The 16,673-nt window shown below is 35.7% G+C and overlaps 1 protein-coding gene and 1 long non-coding RNA gene across 2 annotated transcripts in view; both read right to left on the bottom strand.

Annotated features, from left to right (window-relative positions):
• ADAMTS6 (ADAM metallopeptidase with thrombospondin type 1 motif 6) overlaps positions 1–16,673 on the bottom strand; it is a 361,538-nt gene that overhangs the window by 41,593 nt on the left and 303,272 nt on the right. The window contains exons 18-19 of the mRNA XM_077117302.1: positions 15,762–15,925; positions 15,202–15,340 (exon numbers count right to left, since the gene is read on the bottom strand). Of these exons, the coding sequence (XP_076973417.1) occupies positions 15,202–15,340; positions 15,762–15,925 (303 nt within the window). The remainder of the gene's footprint in view (positions 1–15,201; positions 15,341–15,761; positions 15,926–16,673) is intronic.
• Positions 34–6,054, bottom strand: LOC143647378 (uncharacterized). The gene is made up of 3 exons (XR_013158018.1): positions 5,915–6,054; positions 5,371–5,432; positions 34–131 (listed from the first exon to the last, which is right to left on the bottom strand). It is a non-coding gene; the product is annotated as an uncharacterized LOC143647378 (long non-coding RNA).

Genomic DNA, 16,673 nt, shown 5'->3' on the forward strand with positions numbered 1-16,673 from the left:
AAGGAGGACATCATTAATTGAAGAGTAGTTTACCTTCCAATAAGTTGGGTTTGCGTAGGCTTCCTCTGTGGGGAATCAACCTCACTGGATCGCTGCTGTCTTATTTGTTCCAGAAACACTTGACTGCATATCTAAAAAGGAGAGAAGTCCTGGTAATTATACTGTAATTTTAGGCAAAATCATTGTCTTCATTTTTAGAAACATAACTGTTTTCAAGTCCATAAAAGAAACTACAGGTAATTTTTTAAACAATTAATATTCCCATTTGTATATTCTTCTTGCTTTCCTTAAAAAAACAACTTCAATTTCCTAAAGTATCATCAGATAAAATGAATATAAATTTCAATGCAAAACAAAGTTCATATATTAATTAAAAAAAACGATAGGGACAAATTTACTTTTTGATATTTTGCAAGAGAAATCCCATCAATTTAGTCTTTGTTAAGAACACAAACATCCACACATTTCATTTATTCTTCCATGTACAGACTTATTTCTCTAAAGGCCCATAAAAGCTAGAATTTAAAGATTGTGGTGGGCTTCTTTCAGACTCTAATCCATATTAGTCTGTTTACTCTAACAAAGTTTGCCCTCTGTTGATTACACCATTGTCAGAGAGATACACACATATTCTAACAAATATTAACTTATAAAATACTTATCTCATTCTTAAAAATTAGTCTATGTCACCTGTTTACACAGCTAAAAATATTCTCATTATAAAACTTCTAAAAGGTGTTTATTATTTATTAGCAACCACAACTTGCTCACATTTCACAAAATACAAAGACACACACAAACACATAATCTTATTTGAGAACATCCTGATGAACAAACTTTTTGCTGATGCATTTTTCTCGTTGGTGTCTAGGAATCAAAAGAAACAAAGCTAGGTATATCAAGATATCAAAATGGAAAAAAAAAAAGCCAAACTACAGGGCAATACTAGAGGTAGCCGGTCACTCCTGGATTTGGAAATAAAAGCACAAACTAAATTTCCTATCCACCCACCCATCTTGTTTCCTATAACCAGGTAGCTAAAGTATCCAGAAAGAGCATTAGAAATATCCAAGAAACCACATCTTCACACCTAGCTAGTCCCATACAATCCATTATTTTTTTCTGATAATCCTCTAAACAAAAGAGTTTGAGACAAATTAGGGAAGTCAATCTGAAAGAGGATCTTTCAATGAAGAAAACTGCCACCTGAAGTGCCAGGCACCAGTGCTTCCCCCGGTATCCCTTAAGAGTTACAGAAATTCTGTAAGTCAGAATAATGCATTTACCACCTTATGCACACCTTTAATTGTGCCCTTTGAATTTGCAGATCTGACAGGGAATACTATTGAGTCTACCAAGCTTATAAGACTTAAGTCCTGCAGTCTTCTTGTGGGTTTTGAGAAGCTGAGGAAGTTGTAGTGATCCAAGACTTTTATTGATCTTCCACAGCAGCAAAGTATTTTAGGTTTTCCTAAATTTAGAGGTATAAAACTTAGCCAAACAACCTACTGGCATAATATCTTAGAGTATATATTATATTCATTCCCTCCAAACCTCTAGAATAAGCCAAACATCTCAGCTTATGTGACAACAGGTTGGAATTTTTAAACTATTAAACTTTAGATTTTTGAGGGAAGAATGATTCACATCAGGCATAGCTGTGAATCCACTCACAGATGTTCCACAATATTCCCCAGATATCTCCCACTGTGTCATTCCAGTGGGCAGATAACTAAGTCCATGTGGCCCATCTAGACAGATACCTCCACTGTTAGTCAGATGGTTCAACTGTCGACTGCTACAACAGTCAGAACATCCGTCCATCCTGGTCCAATATTCTACTTCTATCAGGGAGAGCAAGGGATTGTATTTATAGGTTGGCATGGGTTTTGTTTTCTTTTAAGCCACTCAAATATAATTATACTTGCAACAAGAAAGCTGGCATTCAAAAGAGTATCTTGGCCGTTTTTCAGAAAAGTATAAACATTTTTCAATACTACAAAATGGAACTGATTGTTGCTTTCTATCACTGGCAGAAATACTAATTCCATTTCTACAGGTTAACATTAAATTCTACTTCTTTTAAATTAACCCTAGAAATATTTTTGGCTATAATTACCATTGTTTTAAAAAGCAGCCTTTAATTTAAAAGCAGGGCCTCTGCAATTTGAGCCATAAATGAGATATTAGTTATTAGAGGTGAGATTTCACTTCATGTTAAGATAATTTCTAGACATATAAATACCTTGAAAAAATTTTGCTACTTAACATTTATTGTTAAAAAGTTGGACAAATGCATAAAAGCACAAAGAATAAAATAAAAAGTACACATAATCACATATCTTTGCTCTGGAACTTTATCTTTAGGGCTACTTTGCCTAAATTAGGATCCATTAATTAGTTTCAAAATGACAAACATACAAACTAAAACAGTCAGTTAAATGTGGTTGATGAGTCATTCATTCATTCATTCATTCAATAGAGAGTAGTTACTAAAATAGACTGAATTTTGGTGATGCTTCCTAGATTTTTCAAAAACTAGAACCTAAGGGTACTTTTGGTTTCATTTCTGCTTTGTAATTTAAAAGTGCTACTTTCATGAAGTAAATATTAGTTTTTGATTAGAAGCTGAAATTATGTTTTATGAAAATGAATTTTTCTTTGCATTCATCTTATATTAAATTTCTTCTAAAATATTATATTAGACAGTATGGTATTTCATACTCAAGAATTAAATATACCAACAATTTATTCAAACTCTCCGTGCAATGCTGAACTATTTTCCTCCAATATACAAATCTCCTACTAAATCCCACCCCACTCTGTACTTGAAAGGTTAACAGATTTTCTTTTCTTCGTTTTAAGTCAGTAGTATCCGGATAATATTCTAAACCAATGCACTTAATTGGACAGACTTTTAAACACATACTTTTGACTTAAGTAAAATTCAACTTTTGAAAAATAGAAAATACAGATCAACTGAAATAATCTAAGTGAAATTATTAAGTTTGGAATTTTTAGATGATCAAGCCTCTTGTATATAGTTTCTTTAATCTGTAAAACACTGCTAATAAGTTCATTTAAACTCTGTCAGGAATAATTATATTCAATTACACAAAACCACCATGCTTTCAAATCCAAAGATTTATAGTTCATAGCCAAAAACATAAAATGTCAACATGACTAGTCAGTATATGCCTAACTGAAAATTCTAGTGCCTTAGTGTCCATATCCCCTGGAGATATGCAGTTGTTCTGCACAATTTAATTGACAAAACTTAAAATTGCACCTAGCTATATTTTATTTTTAGACACCTAAAGTTACTGGCATGCAAATTCTATACCTTTTTTGTCATTGTTTGTTCTTAAGCAATCCCTCTTTCATGCTTAAACAGTAATGGCTTCATATTACAAAAGTTAAGCATAAAGATGCCGTTACCAATACATGTTTACTTTAAATTCCCTAAAGAGTCTTTTAATTAGCTTACCTTTTGAATCAAACAAAATGGTTCTAACTTTTACTTTTAGTTTTTAGTTTTATGTTTTATGTTTAAGTTTAATATCCTACCAATAGTCAAAAGTTAAAGGTGATGTATTTGCCCTCCAAAGGTTCTCCTATATGGCGGGAGGAAGGAGTACAACTTAAATCAATGCTTTAACTGCACATCATGAAGTGGCTTTTAATGGTATTTTGTATCAGCCTATATTACAAGAAAAGGAAGAAGTGGCCCAAGAAAACCTAAGTGAGTCCAGGATGGAATCTTCATCTGCTGTGCTTACTTAAGAAGATCCTCTCTTGGGTCTGGTGATGGATCAAATGAGAATCATAGGGCATTTTACTCAGCAGCTGCAGTACTAGAGCCAATCCTGAGCAAAGACTTCAGACACTGTTTCTCCTCTTTATTTCCTACCTCCTCTTTAGTCCCTTCTACATGGCCCTTATAAGCTATCCAGTGTTTTCATGTGATGACATCTCTTTCTTCTTTTGAAGAATTAAATAATTTAATATACTAATTTATAATATAATATTTGGCCATATATTGCTACTCTCAGGGAAATTTATCATTTATCAAAAAGGAGAGAGAGGGAGCTCTTAATGCACAGAAATTAGCACCTGAATTTCATTTGAGAGGGTGATATGTGTTAAACCAAGAAGGACACTGGGGTTAAAGGTGGGAGAGAGAACTTCTAGGTTTCTCAAATCTACTTATGAGACTGTGCATTTCAGTCCCAGACTATTCAATCAACAAATGCGCAGTCTGTTACCACATGGGAATGAGTTAGTAGGAAAAGAAAGGAAGATAAACCTGCATTCTTGGGATTGATGGGCTAACCCACATCTACATAATTTAACCTAGAGGCATAGCATGTCAAATCTACCCAAGAAATAGTTTTCTGAGGAGAAAGAGGGAAAAAATGTTAAAAAGTCAAAACTTGTACTAAAAATATAGCTGGTGCTTAAAGCAACAATTTGCTTAACCACAGTATCCAAAGTAGCTAGCAACCAAGACAACACTATATAACCACAATATGCAGAGTATATAGCCCGAAACATTCATTCAATCTATATCTTCAGTGCAGATACCATCCAAAGAGTGACGAGTGCAAGGAAAAAAATGTCTCTTTGCACTGCCATTCATGGCTAGAATCTGGCTATAGGCCATGTGGCTGCTGGCAGACACAAGCATTTGCAGGGCACAGTGAAGCCCATCCGCCTTGACTCTAACAGTCGGCACCCAGAACCAAACAGCTTCATTCGTGCGCTACCCTCTTCTGAAGAGCCTCTTCTAGTTTTTAACTTTCAGAAGCTTCCTGTCTTCTCTGCCCTTGCAGCAACTTCCTTTCTGTCCTAAACAAAACTAGATGTCCATGGAAACATAAGGATTATCAAAAGGAAAAGGGGGCTCTAAAAATACTGTGTGTTTCTAGAGCAGCTCTATTTAATGATGGTAAGGTAGGGTGGGATATATATGTTCTGGGTTTATTTGAAATCACACTATCCCTGGAGGAAATTCTTAACGACTTATCACATGTTAATTGTGAGGTTTCCTATGGAAAGGAGAGGACATGGCCAGGTAAAAGGAGAAAGTCAAGGAACTTCAAAGACTGATGGCCAGCCAGAAGTTACCAACCCCAGAAGGAAGCAAGCCTTCTAGATGCTGATAAACTGATAAATTCTTGTTGTCAAGCCAACCCATCGTAATGGTATTTGTCTTTGTAGCTAGGAAACAAAGATACTTGTAAAGATGCATAATGTTATATGATTGTTAAAAATGCTTCTTTGGACAGATTTTTTGTCAAGTGAAATATGATCTGTGGCACATAGGTCATTAATCTGAAAGGAATGCACTAAAACTAGTTTCAATCTTACCCAAGTTGTCAGAGAATGAATATGTGTCCAAGGCCTGCTCATGTTAGGGAGGGATATAATATCTAAAGCAAGAGAAATGAGAAGAAAGAGAAAGGGAAAAACATGAGGGTCAGAGGGTAAATGTTTTGAGTTGATAGTGATTTCTTGCCTTCAGCTATAAATCTTAACATCAGAGAAAATGCAAGTCATAATAGGTAAGGTAAATAGTTAAAAAAAAAAAATGGCCAAAGTATTCAAACTGACCCTTCATACGTAAGACTTTTAGAAGGCTCTGAATATGTTTAATACACATAAGACAATTCAAAAAATGAATTATATAAGGGATGCCTATACTTAAGGAAAAAGATAAATGGAAATAATTATTGAAAATGCATAAGTGAACAAGCACATTAACTTCTATAGGTATAAACAAGCTGAAAGCATGAGTTTGCATGCAGGAGTTACTCCTCTCTCCAGGGGTATATGAGAACTCAGCCAAGTGCAGAGATGGCTACAAAGCTTAGGGTTTCAGGAATTGTGATTACACAGGTGCCTGGTGTGTTACCTGGTACAACTAATCCCATAAGTTAAAGACACTCTTCCCTCCCAACACTGGAAATGACCTGAAAGGAAAGAATAGTGGGAGGGAGTGAACAGGGGAAAGCTATAGTTAATGCAAGGATAGACCATTTTCCAGTTCTACAAATATTTAACTTTTCAAAGACCAAAGAGAAAATTAAGATTAATGAAAAAAGCTAAATTCAGAGTTTTCTTCTTTTTAAATAAAAGTCACATTTTATGGGGGACTTTATGATGAAAAGCATGACAATGATGTATACTGTGTCAAAGTTTGATATACATAGGAATCAAATGTAAAAGGAAGCTCAAGGTTTCAAACAATTGTAGATTGTGCAACTTCACATAGAAAATGTCTCTTATTGGGATTTTTTTCTTGAAAAACAAATTATGCACCTAGGCTTCTCAAAAGGAAAACTAAATAGCAACTAATAAAGTGCTTTAAATGAAAATACTTTCTGTTTGGCAATTCCTTAACTCAAAGATAAGCAAATTTCATGCAAAAATTCACCAATTCAACCTGATTATGTTTCTCACACTTAATTTCAATCAAGTCTATGAACCTTGAAAAAACAAATGGATTTGTTTTCCTCCTTCTGCTCAGTTTTGGGATTAATCCCACTTTGAGTTTCCTTCAAAGTGTAGTTACAGTGATACTTTATAAGCTGTAATACAAATGTTAGTCATTTTATTGTTATTATATTTATAAAAGTCACCTAAAACCCCTTATTTGATTGAATCATATTCTGTAACTTCACTATTAATGTGAATTGACTTTTTAGTGATGTTACATTTATTAGATAGTCATTTTAGGATTGGCAAAGAAATAAAAGGACATCTGTGGAAATGTCATTTGCTTCTGCTTTATCTGGTACTTTGAGAGTTACTGTCTTTCAGTCAGTTACTAGTATTATGACTAAAGATTGTATTATATTTTTCTAATAATTATATATTTAAAACAATTCAAATTATTGTCATTTTTTAAAAGGACTTACTATTTTTTCTGCATGGGCAGGCACCGGGAATCGAACTTGGGTCTCCGGCATGGTAGGAGAAAACTCTGCCTGCTCAATCATCATGGCCCTCCCAGGACTTACTATTAAGTTTGCATTAGGTTTGTAATGATTTATTCTTGAAAAAGATAAAATATACAACACGAACATATAATGTTTCCATAGAAATAATAATGAAATATTCAACTTTTTAAATGGCCCAAAATATCTGAATAATAAATTCTTTTTTATTTGAATAATTGAAAGGTATGTTACTAATAAAATGGAACAGTATAGATTATTATATAAATTTGTTCGTGAGTCACAAAAGAAGAAATTGCTCTTTTAAACATCTAGTTTCTCCCTTTCCTCCTCCTCTCTCTAGCTCTCTCTCTCTCTCTTTCTCTCCTCATTCATCAACCTTACACTGAACAGAGAAAAAAAACATATTTGGTAGGACACAGAAGGAGTAGTTAACACAGATATGAAAGAGAAGCTTACAAGGGCTCCTAACTCCTTAACTGGAAGGACAGAAAACTCCCGTTTTTAATGCTGAACGTTAACAGGACCCTGACTATGTACATTTGCCTTTCTTGTTACAAAATGTCAATCAGCATTTACTGAAAGGAAGTGAGATGACTAACTTTTATCCAACTTTAATAACACTGGTTTGTCCCATCAGAGGTTCCCAAACTTTCTTGGTTCAAGGCATCTTTAGTGTCTCAGTAATTTTTTTCACAACACCTCTAAGGCTGAAAAAATATCTAAGAGTTTTGTTTATTAAATAATTAGGTCCAAAAAATGTAATAATAGGAAACTGTGTGGGGTATCTGACCGACGTCACTTTGTTTTGCTTGAGAAGTTAAAATATTCTGCAGTGCTCCTATGAGTTTTCTCCACAGCTCTGGGGTACATTGATGTCACAATTTGAAAAACATACACTAAATCATGAAAATAAAAAATAGCACTTGGAAACCATGTAAAGCACTTAAAAATCTTAAGCATTGAAACTAGCTCCAAGGTGTATGAGAATTCAAGTGAATCATGTAAAAATTCAAAAAGAAGAATAGAAAGAATGTGTCCTAGCTAGAAAGAAGAAAAACAGAATATCTTCTATGTTTATATGCTATTTCTCTGCCTGATCTGCCCCTACACACACACACACACACACACACACACACACACAAATCAGGCTTAAATGACATCCAGGGAAGAAAAAGAATAACAAACAAATAAATAAGCATCAAATATACAATAATTAAATAGGATATGTAAGTGTAAAAGAAAATAAATGGCAACATTTTAAACAGCCAATTATGAAATATTCCTCAATAATTACACAGTATATAAAAGGAAAACCTGTTCTCTTTGATCTTCAAACAATATCAAAATTGCCTCTAAAAATAAACCTGTCATCCTTTTCCTCCTCCTCGATCTAGGCATAGCTTTATAGCTTATCTTCCCCCGCCGAGCTACCAAGCCATGTTTAGTGGAGATACCTCGGTCAGCAGAAACCTGACTAAACCAAGTTCTTTGCTACGCAACTTTTGTACTTCTACACAAAGAGAAGGAAAGAAAACCCTAGAAAAAACAATGTGGAGAAAGTAACCAGGCGTGTCAACAGAGTGATGGCAGGAAAAAGACTATATACTTACAAGTGCAAACTTAAAAACTGTAATTAATAAATGCAAAACTTCACATGTCTTGCTGACTTTTTAAATGTTATGTTCATATGACAATTGCAAGCAAATTCAATAAGATGACAACTTTAATACATTTTTAAGCCTGCCAGTTTATTCCTAGATGTCATAGGTTTCTTTTATAATAGAACAGGTGTAATGTTACATGCAGCACTACAGCAAAATTCTCAGCTAACTGGAAGATTTTACTGTAAAGCCAAAGCGTTGTATTGAGTAAGAGAAGGGATTAGAGAGGTAGTGGTGAGGGAAGGGGAATGGTTTGAACTGCAGGAAATGAAAGCACATCCAGAAAGGTAGGGCAGGCAATTACATAAATATAGCTTCATTCTGCAAAAATTCACTCCCTGAAGAAATTGCAATTTCCTAAAACTATAGTTGAAGATTTTCTCTGTTCAGAACCATAAGTCCCAAAGAGAAAAAATATGATTTGTCATCAGTTTCTTTAAATATTGAGTTAAAGCAGGGACCATATACATCTCTTATGTTCTGACTTGTAGATCTAAATTAAAGTTGGTTGAGCAAGATGGTGGAGTAAGAAGCTCTAAACCCGATTCTCCACAGAAAAGTAAAAAAAAAAAGAGCAAGCAGAAAATGTTAGAACCAACCTTCCAGAACAAACTGGAAAACAGTTAAAGGTAAAGGCAACTAAGCAAACACTAAATCAAGGTAAAAAGCAACCTGAAACTATTAAGGAAGGTGCACGGCCCTTTTAGTTACCCTGAGAAAAACAGAGTATCTTCTATGTTTATATGCTATTTCTCTGCGTGACCTGCCCACCCACTACCACTGCCACCACACACAAATCAGGCTTAAATGATATCCAGGGAAGGAAAAGAATAACAAATAAATCAATAAATAAGCATCAAATATACAATAATTTGCTCAGACACACCTATGGGATGGTAGTCCACATTTCCAGTGGGGATTCCTGGCATCTGGTTATGGAAGGGACAGAGAACACTACTGCATAAACGTAGTGTGTTTGTCTGTCGATTCCAATATGTGTCTTGGCTCCCTGAAAGGCTGACTCAAGGTGCTCCAAGTTTTGCCTCACTAGGAATTCACTTGGTGAAGTGGAATGGTAAAGAGAAATGCTATTGAGCAGAGCAGACCACAGCCAGATGAGGTCAAAGATTGTAGTTGAGATATGGAACATAATGTTTGAAGCCTGGAGAGAGAAGCTAGGGAGAGAGATTTTTGTTAGGATGAAGGGACTGGGGGCTGAGGGGGGGGTGAGGGGAGACAGGACACCCAAGAACATCTATGCATACTGGGGAATGAAAGCTACTATGCATGCATAGGGCAAGACACATGCTGAGAAAAATCTGAGAAGACCCTAAACATTCAACTTGAACTGATCTATAGGCTCAGTATAAACTGGGCTAATGAAGGAGGACCTCAATAGAGAGCCAATTTTACTACAGTCTACAACATTAAAAAAAAAAACCACAAACAGCAAATCAATAGAAAGTATCCCTGAAGAAGTCCAGACATTGGAATTACTGATCAAAGACATTGAACCAACTCTCCCAAATAAGTTCAATGTCCTACAGGAAAACATGGACAAAGAACCAAAGGAAATAAGGAAAATAATACATGGAAAAAGGAGCAACTCAATAAAGGTATAGAAATTTTTTAAAGGAATCAGAATTTCTGGAGCTGAAAAGTATAATAATTGAAATAAAGTTGGTTGCTTGTATAATCAATTATTCATTTTAGTTTGCTAAATACCCAAAAAAATTAACGTGGGAAGAGTTGTGGAAAGCCTGTTTAACACAATCTAAGTCATTTTAAAAGCATTAACTGGATACTTTAAAATGATTAGCCAGGCAAAGAAAGAAGCTTGAGAAAACTGAGCTACCAAAAAAAGGCTTCCTATAGGTATGCCCAAGGCCAATGGTCACACTAAGCAAAATTACTAAATTAATTGGTGTTCTACTACTTCTTTCATTCGCTCCTCTGATTCCCCTCTCTACTTCCCCACACTAGATACTTATATGTAATCTCATTAACCTTTGCATTTGACTAATAGCCAATTAATACCAGATATGTGTTAGTAATGCTTTTGGAGGTATTTGCATCTGAATGCAAATTTTTTTGAAGGCTAAAACTTTCAACCACTTTCAAAGGCACTATTTCTCAACCTTGGCTGTATATTATTAGAGTTATCTGGGAAGCTCTTAAAAATCTGATGCCGGGCCACGGTGGCTCAGCAGGCAAGAATGCTTGCCTGCCATGCCAGAGGACCTGGATTCGATTCCCGGTGCCTGCCCATGTAAAAAAAAAAAAAAAAAAATCTGATGCCTACGCCACATCCCTAAGCTATTAATCAGAATTTCTAAGGAGTAGGGCACAAGAATGAGAATTATTTAAAGCTCTCCAGGCAATTCCAATATGCAGCAAAAGTTGAAAAACACTGCTCTATGGAAAGCGTTAAAATAATGAAATGTTAAGCTAGTGAAGGAAGTGTTTTTAAGTAGGCTATATGATGTTGATCTATCTAGGTTGTCAACTGGTGAAAAAGTCTTGTTCAAGGTAAAGGACCATTTTTATTATGAGAGAAATCATACCTTAGAAAGTTCACCAGAGACTCAATTTCTAGCTCTTGATTTCAGCAAGTTACTTAACTTGAGTTAATTTTTTTTGTGACTATTTTCACTCAGGAACTAAGAATGGGAGTGAGGCCTATTTAACTGTCTTAACAAGCCTCCAAAGTGATTCTGATAAATGCTGAAATTTGAGAACAATTCATCTAGCCAAACATCAGTAAAAAGAGAGTATGTATGATTAAAATCAAAGGACAAATACACACTATTTGTTATCTGATCCTTTCAAAGTCACAGTGCAAAGGTACATAGATATAAATTACTATTTCAAATTAAAAACACTCCTACACCTTTATATTTTAAAATCATGCACTTTTCAAGACCAGACAAAGCTTTATAAATTAGCACATTATAGCAATTATTAATCCGATGGTAGTATGTAAATTTAGGCGTCAGATAAATTACATATATACAATACGTTGGATAAAGAATTAGAAGACAAAACTCTAGTAGGAGTGACAGTGGTTCTGAAAATAGTTGTTTTAATTCATTGGGCTTGACTTTCTCTCAGAGGAAGAGTCACAACTGTATCTTCAAAATCACATTTATTCTAAAGACAACACCCCATAGTACCTCAATGTTCCTAATCAGGGTAAGGAAGTGTTTCATCACTGACTCAGAGAAAAGACCATTACTTGGACTGAATCACCAGCAATGCTTCCTGCAGCATTAAATTCGTCATTGCGGGTCTGCTAAGCAACAGAAAAACAGTCTCAAAACTTATCTTAAAAGATCTCATAAGGGAACGCTATCATCATTGCTCCAAACTCAGTCGAATTCCAAAAACTCTGCCATTAATTAGAACATGCGCTGGATGGTAAGGGGTGAAGACATTGAGAAGTCTCTGAGATTGCAATGGAAAGTTTTTTATCTTTGATTTTTCTTTTTCCATTAAAAACAATCGACAGCCTCAAAAGGCACTCAGCCACTCCCTGGAATGATCAGAGTGGAGTATCCCAGTTAAGATGTGACTTCAGTATACATTCTTAGTTCCTGAGTGAAAATAGTCACAAAAAATTACTTTTTTCCTAAAAGGTTGCTAAACTGTAGATGAAGTTCCACTTACCACTACCCAGCTGATGATTCTAATCCTCTCTTTGATCAAAATTTCTGAACCCTAAGAAGCTTTACATCCTTGACTTCCTGTATTTAAAGGACCAGGGGGAAAAAGGGGAGGTATACAAGGGAAAAGACTCCAACAACTGATATCTGCATTCAACATCCAAGGAAATATTTTTCTCCTATTCAAAGCAAAGAAAACAAATGAGAGGAGCTTGATTTTACTTATCCATGCTAATTAAAATAATAGTCCCTCTCTCTGGAAATTCTTTGTCCTACCCCATAATTTTAAAAATTCACTTCCCAAACTGGAAAGAAGAAGTACAAATATATAAATGCCAAATGAATGCCTTTTGCTTATTCACTCTGTCTTTAAACGTCTGTTGAGTGCCTGGTATGTTCCAGAATTGTTCTAAGTACAAATGGGTCTAGAAAGACTCAGTCTTCAGTAATGAGAATGTGGACTCTGCATGTTTACTACGGCAGGTTTCAGTTTCTCTAACAGCCAAGACCAACGGTCTTAAAACTTAAGAAAGCATCCAAATCACCTGGGAAGCGTGTTAAAATATAGACTGTTGAGCCCCAACCTCAGAGTTCCTATTCAGCAGGTCTGAAGGAGTGCCCCCATATTCTCATCTCTAACAAGGTGCCAGGTGATGCTCCTGTTGTTGGCCCAGGAACCACACTTCTAGAACCATTGACCAAGACAAATAAATACCTTTTCACACCACACCTACCAACTTTCAAGCACTGCACATCTTTCTTCCAAAGACGGCAACGGGCTGTGTGGATGCTACCGTTATCACTCACAACCAAGGGGAAAACGGGTTCTCAGAATCACTTCATATATCTAGGATCAGAAGCTCCAGAATCAAAAAAGAAGTATGAATATCAAGAGGAAATTCTTTCCGGGGGCTTTTCTTTCTCCTTGTTTTTCTTATGTTTTGTTTTCCTTTACTTATTTCATCCCTTATCACAAGAAATCTCTTATATTTCTCAATACAAGTCTTCTCATGGCCTTTTCCCCTTTTTAGTTGCACTATCTCCTTTCTGAACAATAAAGTCAAAGGATAAATGGAACATTGAGAATTCACTTAATCCCTAGTTGGCCTCAGACAAGACTGCGTCTAAACCATCCCCAAATATAGCAATTTTCAGTACAAAGAACAGGCACCATTCAACATTCTGTCACATACTTGATACTAAGAAGCTTTCCCTCAGCCTTCTCTCCTCCAGGCTACTCAGCCTCAACATTTAGACTTTCCTCATTAGACTTCCTAAACATTAAATTATTCGACTCTTCTTGAGTAAGCTTATACCACCTCACCTCAGGGACTGAATTATATTTGTACAGTTCTAATGAAGACATTTTTAGTATGTGGAAAGGGGTAAAGTTAATCTAAAGATTGAATAAAAGGGAACTTAATTGGAACAAAGAAAGATATATGCATAAATGCCACTAAAATGCAATATAATGGCATTCACTTGAACAATTAATTGCAAATATTCTTTATTTTTTTAAAAGAAATGGTAATGTCTTGTAGTTTTGAACAGTTTATACTATAAATCACCAGCCATTTCATATACAAATGGATGGGAAATATAGCTGTTTTTAAAATATGCTCCAAATTATACATAACCATATTTCATGACATTTCACACAGGGAAAACATTAATATGCTATTATTCATTTGGTTCTGGTTTACTCATTTTGTTTAGTGTTTACTGTTGAAGTTGGAGTGGTGGTTAATGAATGCTTCAATTGTGTCTGAGCCTAAAAGTACTGAATCTATTATAACCATTTCTCAGAAAATAATTTTTCTGTTTCAAGTTTTGAGAATAATAAGTGTTTAGAAATTCAATAAGAATAGGACAAGACAAGATGAAGATCATGAGAAATCAAGTGTTTCTGAGTAGTTTAGAAAGGGAAAACAGACAATGTATTGGGATATAGGGTAAAATAGGATGGTTCACTTTATTTTAATTTTACCCATTCTAAATATCACTATTCAAAGTTTAATCATTGCTTTTGGAATGGTGAGATGCTCTAGTCCAGCCTCGGGCTGAAGGACAGGATTGTTTCCTTGCCTATTGGGATCAAGGTATACGGTGGAGGAGATGCATTTAGTCTCCAGAGAGAAGGAAGATGCTGCTTGCACAGCACTTCTACTCACCAGTCCATGCAGCAGCAAGGGTGTTGGCTTTGAAGGAAGCCAACTGTCCTGCTCTCCCAGCCAGAGGTAAAGAATTGCAATGGTGGCCACTAGAGGGAGGAGGATTAGGAATAGAGTAAATTGTGGGGAAAAGGCACCCATGAAAAACGCACATGGGACAACCAACACCTCACCAACCACCGCCTAGCAGCTACCTATCTGAGGGACTATAATGGGGTCAGCATACACCATTAACCCAGAGACCCAGACACCAGTAATTATTGTGGTATCCCAGTATATAGTCCCTTAACTTTGATGGCTGGAGATGGGAGTTTGAATAGGGTTGTGGGAAACACACAAGCACACAAACAACACACAAACATACATTCTTAACCCCCATTACAAGATGTTTCATCTGTGCCGTCTGATTCTTGCCCATTTTCTTATTTAAAACTCTTGATGTTCTTTACCAAGAATGCGTTCATGAAAAGCAAACAGCCCACCTTCAAGACAGTCTTGGGAGAAGCATCAGCAGAGACACTCATTGTGCCAAGATGTATTTTACCAACAAATCTGTACAAATTACATGAGGTTGAAAACAAACGGAATACAATATAAAGCAAAGTTTCTTTTGCTAAATTACAGCTTGAAGCAAACCTGAAAGAAATGTTTTCAATTAGCTTCTTAAGCAAATACAAAGCACAGCTTAGAATATGTTTTGCTCTCCATTCTGCCCTTTGGGTGGGCTGCTTAGTGGGCATCTTACCTCCAGCGCAAGTAGCTGAGCATTCTGACCAAGGCTGATGATTCCATGTAAACCCAACTTCACTGTCTCCACTGCCAGTTCGAGTGATGGGAACATTGAATTTATACCTAATACCCAAATTCTGTTCCTGAAGCAGAACCTGCCAATGAAAACAACTGGTGAAGACAATTAAAATACAATGAGCCTTCATTCAGATGTCTGTTATTTCTTTTGAAGAAGAAAACATCATAAAGCAAGTCTTCTAGGCAATTTTAGGTGACTTTTAAACACATGCACTTATATTGAATTTTTCTTTCCATTTCACAGATAGGTTTTGGGGGCCATTTCTCTCATCTACCCTATTTGGATATAAAAATAATATTCAAACAGGGACTGAAAAGATCAAACAGTCATAAGGACAAAGCACTATGGTCTTAACTCTATACAGATATTATGCCCTGGGCAAACCATTTTACCTTTATTTCACCACTTGTAAAACAGATATCTTAAAGCCTGCTCCTTCCTACCTTGCAGGGAGATTATAAACAGTAGAAATGGAACAATGGTAAAGACACATTTACCATGACAATGAGATTTTCCGAGGTGGGACCTAATGCTTCCAAGGACTCTGCTTCATCAGTTGGCCTCTTGTAGTGAAAAGCTGTCCCAGCAACATCAAACTTCCTAGGCCAGTCAATAGTCCAGGCACCATTAATGTAGTAATCATCCCCTTCAGATTTTAAAGCTAAAAAAAAAAAAAAAAACCACAACCCACCTAAAAATGTGAAACTTCATTTACCAGCACGTCAATGATTAATAACTGCACTGAAGTATACAATGAACACCCATTTCCACTTAGTGATGGGATCCCTGTCAATTCTCTTAAGTACAAATTAAAATAATTTTCCATATGAACATCAAGAAGATATTACTTAAGTATTTATAATGTATTGAAAGAAAAGAACAGATGGTTATCTAGAGGAATAAACATGAGGAACTAGTAAGGAAAATTATTAATAAAAAGAATATTTAGGGGTGGTGTGACCGTGGCTCAGTGACAGAGTTCTCGCCTGCCATGCTGGAGAACTGGGTTCAATTCCTGGTGCCTGCCCATGCCAAAAAAAAAAAGGAATATTTGGTGATGAGGTGGGGATGGGGACAAGGCTTTATTTTGCATATATTAAAAGAGTAATTAAATGAATATGGGGAGGGGAGAACCTGTGTGTACTGGCACACAGTCTGATCAACAGAAGAACAGAAACAACAGAGTTAAGAAATATATGGGACTAACTACATGGAACCTAGACTAGGGAATGAAATCTTATTATTTTGTACAGGTTAATGTATTACCCAGAAACATTCCAGAGTATATTGCGCAGAAAATAAAAACATATTTGCAAGGTCACCGTAAGGGACTGGGGAAAAGGTAGAATTATTAAACTGCCTCACCTGGGAAATTCTTGCTGTTCTCTCAGGCATTACGGACTCACAAT

The sequence above is a fragment of the Tamandua tetradactyla genome, chromosome 9 (assembly GCF_023851605.1).
Source record: "Tamandua tetradactyla isolate mTamTet1 chromosome 9, mTamTet1.pri, whole genome shotgun sequence".
NCBI classification, from domain to species: domain Eukaryota; kingdom Metazoa; phylum Chordata; class Mammalia; order Pilosa; family Myrmecophagidae; genus Tamandua; species Tamandua tetradactyla.